At 47.4% G+C, this 8,871-nt stretch overlaps 1 protein-coding gene and 1 pseudogene across 1 annotated transcript; one reads left to right on the forward strand and one right to left on the reverse strand.

Moving 5' to 3' along the window:
- Nucleotides 1–401: 401 nt before the first annotated feature.
- Nucleotides 402–851, reverse strand: Atoh7 (atonal bHLH transcription factor 7). Its single transcript, NM_001170482.1, is given in 1 exon segment — nucleotides 402–851. A coding segment is annotated over 1 exon segment (450 nt).
- Nucleotides 852–6,875: 6,024 nt separating this feature from the next.
- Rpl29-ps22 (ribosomal protein L29, pseudogene 22) lies at nucleotides 6,876–7,358 on the forward strand (annotated as a pseudogene).
- The last annotated feature ends 1,513 nt before the right edge of the window (nucleotides 7,359–8,871 follow it).

An 8,871-nucleotide genomic window follows, 5' to 3' on the forward strand; every position in this document is an offset into this window, starting at 1 on the left:
AAAATTTAAGAAGGTAACTGTCTGATGGTACCAGTCTTAGCCAATTTTTTTTTCCTGACACAGGGTCTCTTTTTATATATATATTCCTCCATCTCCTGAATGATGCTAGGATTACATCGCCGTGGTCTGCCTACCCGGCAGCTGGGGCTCGACGCCACGCCACGGCTTTTATACATGCAAGGCAAGTCCTCTACTAACTCAGCTAGACCCCAGCCCCGTGTCTTAGGCTAAAAGGGATAAAGCATTATTTTCACGGCAGTCCAAAGTCATTACAATGTCCACTACAAAACACAAAGTGGAGGGAGGGGGGCAATGAAATAATTTCATCCACCTGTCTGAAAGGGGAAGGAAATTAAAAGGTGACCGAGTTTTCTCCCCTAAGACCCAAATGGCCCTGCGGCTTAGCTGGCCATGGGGAAGGACTCTGGCTGGAAACCGAAGAACTTCTGCCCGTAGGGCTCAGGGTCTACCTGGAGCCTAGCACCGGGGAATGGGAGGTAGGGGTGATCGCGGCCCCGCTGCTCGCAGCGCAGCCCCACCCAGTCCCGCTCGGCTTCGGCTAGGATGCGGGTGAGCGCCACGATGTAGCTGAGCGCCATCTGCAGTGTCTCGTACTTGGACAGCTTCTTGTCCTGGCCCCATTGCGGCACCACCCTGCGCAGCCGGTCGAACGCGGTGTTCAGCCCTTGCATGCGGCGCCGCTCGCGCGCGTTGGCCGCCAGGCGCCTGCGCGCTGCGCTTTCCAGCCGCCCGGGCCCCGCGCAGGAGACCGCGCGCTCGGCTGCGCCCGCGCACGGGGGCGCGCCGCGTGCTCCCGCCGGAGGACCGTGGGGTTTGCAGGCGGACTTCATCCACGCTTCCTCTCTGCGGGGCTCCCGGGAATGAATAAGACACAGACGGAGCGACCTGCGTTCAATCAGTCAGTGGACGGAGGACACTGTGTGGAACCCTGGCTTGTGTCCTGCTGGGTAGCCAGGCTGTTGTCCTTTCCCTTGCCCAGATACAGTGGAAGTGATGCTCAGGAAAAAGTCATTCCTCCCACCCCACCCCACCCCAAACACGTGAAGTTGGACGAAGAAGAAACTTTCTTGGAGTTTACCGCGGATCGTTCTTGGGGTACGGGGAAGAAAGCCCTTCCAGTTCTCTGGGAAAGCCTGAGACTGGTTTTCGGGGTGATGAAATCTTCGCAGAAGCTCAGCTAGGTCACGAGCGCTTGGACAGCTTGCAGTAGATGTGGAAGAGCGCTGGACAGAGCAGTGAGGGAGGAGAATTTATAGCCCAGGGCTCAAGGAGGGAACAGGTGGTGCCAGGTGGGCGGGCGTCCCTCTGCTCCCATCTCAGCACCTTCCTACCCTGGGAACAGCAGGGGGGAGGAGGGCGACGCACAGCAAAATTCTGACATCACTGCCTTCGTCTTTTGAAGTTTCTCTAAAGCTATGTCCAAAGCTAACTAACACACCATCTGGAGTGGCCTGGACTGGCTGTCCCCAATAGAATAACAAGGTGGGGCGTGGAGGGAGAGCCTGGTCCATCGTTTCCCATACCAGCGGGCTGCTTACATATCAAAAACAAAGGCCGGGTTTTAAATGATTAAGTAGAAAATCATTTTTCGGGAAGCTGTTGATTCTGACATGGCTAGGAGTATCTGAAGGCTAGCAAGATTGCTTTGTTAAGAAGTGGCAATTTTACATTCTAAAGTATTAACGTTTTCATTTAATTCACTAAATAAATTCATGCAAATTAGGAAATCCAAATATTGTTGCAAATAATCTCTGTGGAACGACTTACAATAAAGCCAAAGATCTGAATGTGTCTATCTTCAACTTGGCACTATGTTCTGTGGTTGAGTTATGCAAGTTCCAAGGCCTTGGCAGACTAATTCAGCATCTCTACTTCATTGTCTTGTTCATTAATATTTGTGATAACTAATAACTTCATTATTTACCATTTAAACTTAAACCTCTTCTTTCACGTGCATGTGCAAAATTGGAAACGTCTAAATAATTCGGGAAGCTTAAAAACTATTTTTTTTTTTCCGGAGCTGGGGACCGAACCCAGGGCCTTGCGCTTCCTAGGCAAGCGCTCTACCACTGAGCTAAATCCCCAGCCTTAAAAACTATTTTTTAATGGATTTTCTTTTTTGCCTATCTTTTACCACTAAAATTATTTCATGCAACTCAGTGATCTAGTATGTCCTCTGTCCTCAAGAACAGTAACAAAACGTGATTTCTGCCATTGATAATTATTAGATTTACACTGAGAACTCTTTAATTCCCTTCTCTTGTCTCAGCTTGTTTCTTGTTTTTCAGGTGAATCCAGAAGCAAAGAAACAGGCCCCAATAGTTTCAGTTTGATATTTCTGGGAGGGCCGAGGATGCTCTCTCTCGAACTATGAGTGTAGCCTCAGATATTTTTGTTTAATCAAATCATCTACAAGCTCATACAAATCAAGAATCCTTGTAACTTGGACTTGTTTCCCCCGCCTCTGACTACAACCCCAACACCATCACCCTGACTCCAAGCCCTTTCTTTCCATAAATAGTTTATTAATCCCCAGCTAAAGCACTGACGGGGAAATGATGTTGAATAACTTGAAGACAATGGGAAGCAATTGAACATTAATAATCTTCAGAACGACAGATGTTGGACAGAGACTTGCACAGAGCCACTCAGCTCCATCGCTCCTCTGTCCTAACAGTCATGTTGGGGGCAGCAGTTCTGCGCTGGGAACGACTGTGTTCTTCAGTCATCAGGATGTCAAACCTAGCTTCGATTTGTAAGGTTTTCATAGAAGTCTGCTTTCTTAGTGCTATTGTTCCTCATGTTAATTTAGCTCACCCTCCTCCCCTGAAGAGTCCCCTCTGTGAGGCACCGTGAATTATCTCCCTGCACAACAGCCATGTGTTTCTTCTGATCATTAATGTCCAAAGTATTAATAAGACATATGGTTTTGCAAATTGCGTATCCAGGACAGATTGATTTGTCCCACCTACCAGAGAATCAAAAGCATTACCATAGGGAGCAAAAAGAAACACTGGGACATAAACTACATGTGATATGACATTAATCCAAAGTGAGGGGACCTTAACTAAAAGGGTGTCAGGCTGAGGGGACAGTCTCTAGTCACTAATTTTGCGTCACTTCCTAAAGGCATCTTGGAGGAGATTAAGAGTACTGCTATCCCACACCTGGACAGTCCTGTGTCACTTGTGATGGAAAATCAGCATAGGAAAGTTTCTGAGGGGCTGGTGAGATGACTCAGAGGTTAAGAGCACTGACTGCTCTTCCAGAGGTCCTGAGCCAACCACATGGTGGCTCACAACCATCTATCTGTAATGAGACCTGATGTCCTCTTCTGATGTGTCTGAAGACAGCTACAGTGTACTCATATATAATAAATAAATAAATACATCTTTTAAAAAATTTTAAAAAAAGAAAGTTTCTGAGATCACTGAAAGAGGAAATCTATTGACATCAGGATTGAGTAGACTTAATTGAACCCAGGATTCTCTTCTATGTAGTTATGAACATTCTTTGTATACCTTTGCAAAGGTGCATCTGCTCTAGTGCTTCCCCTGGGATTTGTTTATTTATGGATAAGATCTTTTGCACCACAGGCTGGCCATGAACTTGCTACATAGCTAAGGGTGACCTCCCCCTCTAAAGTTCTGGGATTACCGGTGTGGGCCACCACACGTGGTGTGTGCCATGCTGGGCTTCTGACATTCTAGGCAAACACTGCACTAGCTCAGCTTTATCCCTTGCCAGACCTTCCGTTCATTTAATAGAGAAGATGTCAGTCCAGGGACCCAGCACTATGCTTGAAAACTGGAGACATATATAGCTGGATTAAGAGAAGTTGTCTAGGGTTGGAGAGATGGCTCAGCAGTTTAAAAACACTGTTCTTCCAGAGGTTGGGAGTTCAAGTCCCAGCAACCACATGGTGGCTCACAACCATCTGTAACGGGATTCGATGCCCTCTTCTGGTGTGTCTGAAAACAGTGACAGTGTACTCACTTACATAAAATAAATAAACAAATCTTTTTTTAAATGGAGAGAAAGGATGTCTAGTCTCTAGAATCCTTTTATCTTGAAGGCTTTAAAATTATGAGATTTCAGTCAGGCAGTGGTGGTACACATCTTTAATCCCAGCAGAGGCAGAGGCAGAGGCAGAGGCAGAGGCAGAGGAGGCAGAGGCAGAGGAGGCAGAGGCAGAGGAGGCAGAGGCAGAGGCAGAGGAGGCAGAGGAGGCAGAGGCAGAGGAGGCAGAGGCAGAGGAGGCAGAGGCAGAGGCAGAGGCGGCAGAGGCAGAGGCAGAGAGGCAGAGGCAGAGGCAGAGGCAGAGGCAGAGGCAGAGGCAGAGGCAGAGGCAGAGGCAGAGAGGCAGAGGCAGAGGCAGAGGCAGAGGCAGAGGCAGAGGCAGAGGCAGAGGCAGAGGCAGAGGCAGAGAGGCAGAGGCAGAGGCAGAGGCAGAGGCAGAGGCAGAGGCAGAGGCAGAGGCAGAGGCAGAGGCAGAGGCAGAGGCAGAGGCAGAGGCAGAGGCAGAGGCAGAGGCAGAGGCAGAGGCAGAGGCAGAGGCAGAGGCAGAGGCAGAGGCAGAGAGAGGCAGTTCTCTGAGTTTGAGGCCGGTCTGGTCTACAGAGTACACAGAGAAACCCTTTCTTGGAAAACAGAAACAAAAAGAGATTACCTAATTATGCCCCTTACTTGATAGTGAGGCTAAAACAGATCTACCAGTGAGTTCCAGAAGCAAGACAAAGCGCTCACAATGGTTTCAGGAATGTGATTAGCATTGCCAGTCTTAAAGGTCAGTAAGCTTTAGATTGCAGAGATCCTCCTACCTCTGCCTCCTGAGTGCTGGGATTAAAGGCATGCACCTCTGCCGGGCTACTCCAGGTTTTAAAGGGAAGTTTCTTTTCTCATGCTTTCTCTCCTCTGGGCCTATCATGGTTCCCATCTTTCCTACTACAGCTTATTTCCTGAAGGGAAATTTTGTGTCACCTCCTTTTCCAAACCAACCTGCAAATAGAAAAGTGTTTCTGCCACCTTATGGCTCCCCGGAGAAGTGTGCTTGTCATTCCTCTGTCCCTGCCAATGCTTGCCTCCAGCCTGGGCTTATGACCATCACACTAGCTGTCCCTGCAGCTTCAAATGCAATTTCCCAAGCTCCCCAGCTTCCTCCCTGTGCTGTTCAGTTTGGTCTGATGTTGTTTCCTTGCTTCTGTGTTTGGAAACTCCTGAAAATCAGGGACTTCTGAACGGCTCCTAACTATATCCTCAGCACCTAACCTTATGGCTAGGACAAAGTAGATGCACAAGAAATCTTGTTGGGGGTTGGGGATTTGGCTCAGTGGTAGAGCGCTTGCCTAGCAAGCGCAAGGCCCTGGGTTCGATCCCCAGCTCCGAAAAAAAAAAAAAAGAATATAAAAAAAAAAAAAAGAAATCTTGTTGGAAGCTGGACATGGGGTACTGCCCTGCAGCCACAAAACTAGGGTGGCTGAAACAGCGGTATCTTTAGCTTGAGGATATCCTGGGCTACTTAGTTGACTGGTGTTTCCGAACAAAACAAAGACTACAGTAAATAAGGCCAGCGGGAAAGCTCTACAGGTACTTGCCATGACAAGCTGAAGCCACATGTTGGAAGGGGATAACCAACTTCCACAGGCTGTTCTCTGACTGCCATGCAGGCCCACAAATAAATAAATAAGGTATAAATAATAAAAATAATAACAAATATTAGATGGAAAACGGGAGTAAATAGAAGCTAGAACATGAGAGACCCAGAGAGTAGTCCCAGTTCCCATAGCAACCCGACTCTTTTTCTTTTTTCTTCTGTTAACAGCCACTCTGGGGGGGGGGGGGGGACTGTGTCCTCCAAAAGCTTGCTGCCTTTGTTCCTGCTCTGAAAAATGTGACATCCGCTGTTTTTCAGTGAGCAGGTGGCTCCCTTCCCCAAAGGGTACTCTCATTACCAACCAGATTTTAGGCAGCTCCTGAGTCAGCTAAGGGCCCAGGTTTCAGTGGCCCAGTACAGCCACGGATGTCCACTCCCAACCTGTGGGAGGAGGGTGTCTATGGGGGGTTATTTTTGGCGGGTGTCTGTTCACCTTTTAGTGTTGCGATTCTGTTGCATCAGCAGTTTAAGCTCTTTGGATGAAGTTATTTTAAATGTCTAGACACTTTTTGGTTTCTGGACCCTGAAGTTGGGCTTTTAGAAGTTCGTCCTGGCCATCCTGCATAACTCTTTCCCAGCTACACCTCAGTTCCCTCCAGCAAGGACAAATTAGAACAACATGACACTGTATTAGGAGACCAACTGCAACCCTAAAATATAAGACGCCTGAGTGGCTCTACACTTTTACTCATTGGCAACAATGTATCAACCTGTTTAACTCTCTCACCGGGATTTATCCACTGGCTAGGTGCAAGGGACTATTGTAGGCACTAGAACCAGAACTGAGTAATTTTAAACTGATGTCATCTGTTCCTCCACTTATATTGTAAGTTCTCTGGGTCAAGGGACAGAGTTTACACATAATGGTCTTGCTAGAGTGTTCAGTGTTAGTTGTTTGGTTGGCAGCAGTTCTTACCCAAAGCTGATGTTGAGCTAAAGAGACCAACCTTAGCCCCATAAACACCTTCATGGTGTGTATTCCACATTTCACATGGCCCATAGCCACTGCCGTAGCTCTAACCAGTTCATAGAGCCAGCCATTGGCAAGAAGCACTTTTAAAACATTAGCCAATTCATGTCAGGGCAAATCAAAATGTACCAAGACAGTTAGGGCTTCATCTCACTGATTAAAAAAATAAAAGAGCCTCTTCCGGTCCCAGGCGCTGTGGGAGCCCTGGCTTACCGTGCAGACACGGCCAGGTCCAAGAACCACACCACACACAACCAGTCCCGCAAATGGCACAGAAATGGCATCAAGAAACCATAGTCACAAGGATACGAATCTCTTATGGGGGTCGACTCCAAGTTTCTGAGGAACATGCACTTTGCCAAGAAGCACAACAAGAAAGGCCTGAAGAAGATGCAGGCCAACAATGCCAAGGCAGTAAGTGCACGAGCAGAGGCCATCAAGGCCCTCGTGAAGCCTCAGGCCGTCAAGCCCGAGATGCCAAAGGGCTCCAGCCGCAAACTCAGCTGTCTGGCTTTCATTGCTCGGCCCAAGCTGGGGAAGAAGATTCGAAGCTACATGGCCAAGGGTCGTAGGCTCTGCCAACCAAAGCCCAAGGTTCAAACCAAGGCAGAGGCCAAAGTTCCAGCTAAGGCCCAGGCCAAAGCTCCAGCCCAGGCTTCCAAGGGTGCCCAGGCCCCTGTGAAGGCCCCATAGAAAAGGCTCCTGCCAGTGTGAAGACAGTTGGACTGCTGTGACACACCCACCTACACACTATTTGCAGATGACCAGTGTTCTATACTGATTTTATAAATAAACTTGAGACAAGAAAAAATAAATAAAAGAGCAAGAAACATAAGTGAAGAAGTTAAAGGATAGTCCCAGATTCTCATTTGTTTTAAACTATTTTTAAAAAGATTGTATTTTATCTTATATGTGCATCATATGTGTAGCTGATGCCTGAGCTGGCCCGACAAGGACAGTGGACCCTGTGGAAGTAGAGTTAGGGGGTGGGGGATTGTTAGCCACCATGTGGGTGCTTGGTATTCTGTAAGAACTATTAACTGTTGAGCCATCTCCTCCAGTCCCTAAAAACAACTTTTATTTTATTTTATTATTTTTTTATGTATATGAGTAGACTGTAGCTGTCTTCAGACACACCAGAAGAGGGCATCGAATGCCCTTAAAGATGGTTATAAGCCACCATGTGGTTGCTGGGAATTGAACTCAGGACCTCTGGAAAAGCAGTCAGTGCTCTTAACCGCTGACCCATCTCTGCAGCCCTTTATTTTATTTTCCAGTCAGAGTTTCTCTGTGTAGTCATGGCTGACCTGGAACTTGCTCTCTCTAAAGACAAACTCAGAAGATCCGCCTGCTTTTGCCTTTGCTGGGATTAAAGATGCCACTATCACCCAGCTTCAAGTTCAACTTTTAAAAATTACATGATGTATTTGTACGTATCTGGGTGTGCATGTCCTGGTGCACGAGTCGAGGTCAGAGAACAACTTCAGGGGTTGTTTCTTCCCTCTTATCATGTAGAACCAGGGCATAGAACTTGGGTTGTCAGGCTTAGTGTCAAGTGCCTTAACTCACTGAGCCGGCCTGAAGATCCCCCCAAATGCTAAAATTTAATATTTAAAAAGCTAGTGCTTTCCATTCAAGTCTTCTGACCCTGCAGATTTAAACTTGCCTCTCCTGCTTATATAATAACTGGAGGAAAAGTTTTTCTTAAGACTGGGCAGGGGGCCTCATGTATCCGAGGATGCCCTCAAGTTCCCATGTAGCCAAGGATGACCTTGAACTCCTTGCTTTCAACTCTAACACTCTCTCTCTCCCTCTCTCTCTCCTTTTCTCTCTCTCTCCCTCTCTCTCCTTTTCTTTCTCTCTCTCCTTTTCTCTCCTCTCTCTCTCTCCCTCTCTCTCCTTTTCTCTCTCTCTCCCTCTCTCTCCTCTTCTCTCCCTCTCTCTCCCTCTCTCTCCTCTTCTCCTCTCTCTCTCTCTCTCTCTCTCTCTCTCTCTCTCTCTCTCCTCCTCTTCCTCCTCCTCCAGCCATGTAGCCATGTCTACTGGATATTGTTAGCACCTGATTTGGTGGTATTTTGCTATCCACTGTCTGTCTGTCTGCTACCTGTGTTTTTGTTTGTTTTTTTTTGTTTGTTTTTTTTGTTTGTTTGTTTTTGTTTTTTAACATTTGGTTGTACATAAACCCTCTATTTTGTTTTTTGGTTCTTTTTTTCGGAGCTGGGGACCG

Source organism: Rattus norvegicus, chromosome 20, assembly GCF_021556685.1.
Source record: "Rattus norvegicus strain SHRSP/BbbUtx chromosome 20, alternate assembly SHRSP_T2T, whole genome shotgun sequence".
Lineage (NCBI taxonomy): Eukaryota > Metazoa > Chordata > Mammalia > Rodentia > Muridae > Rattus > Rattus norvegicus.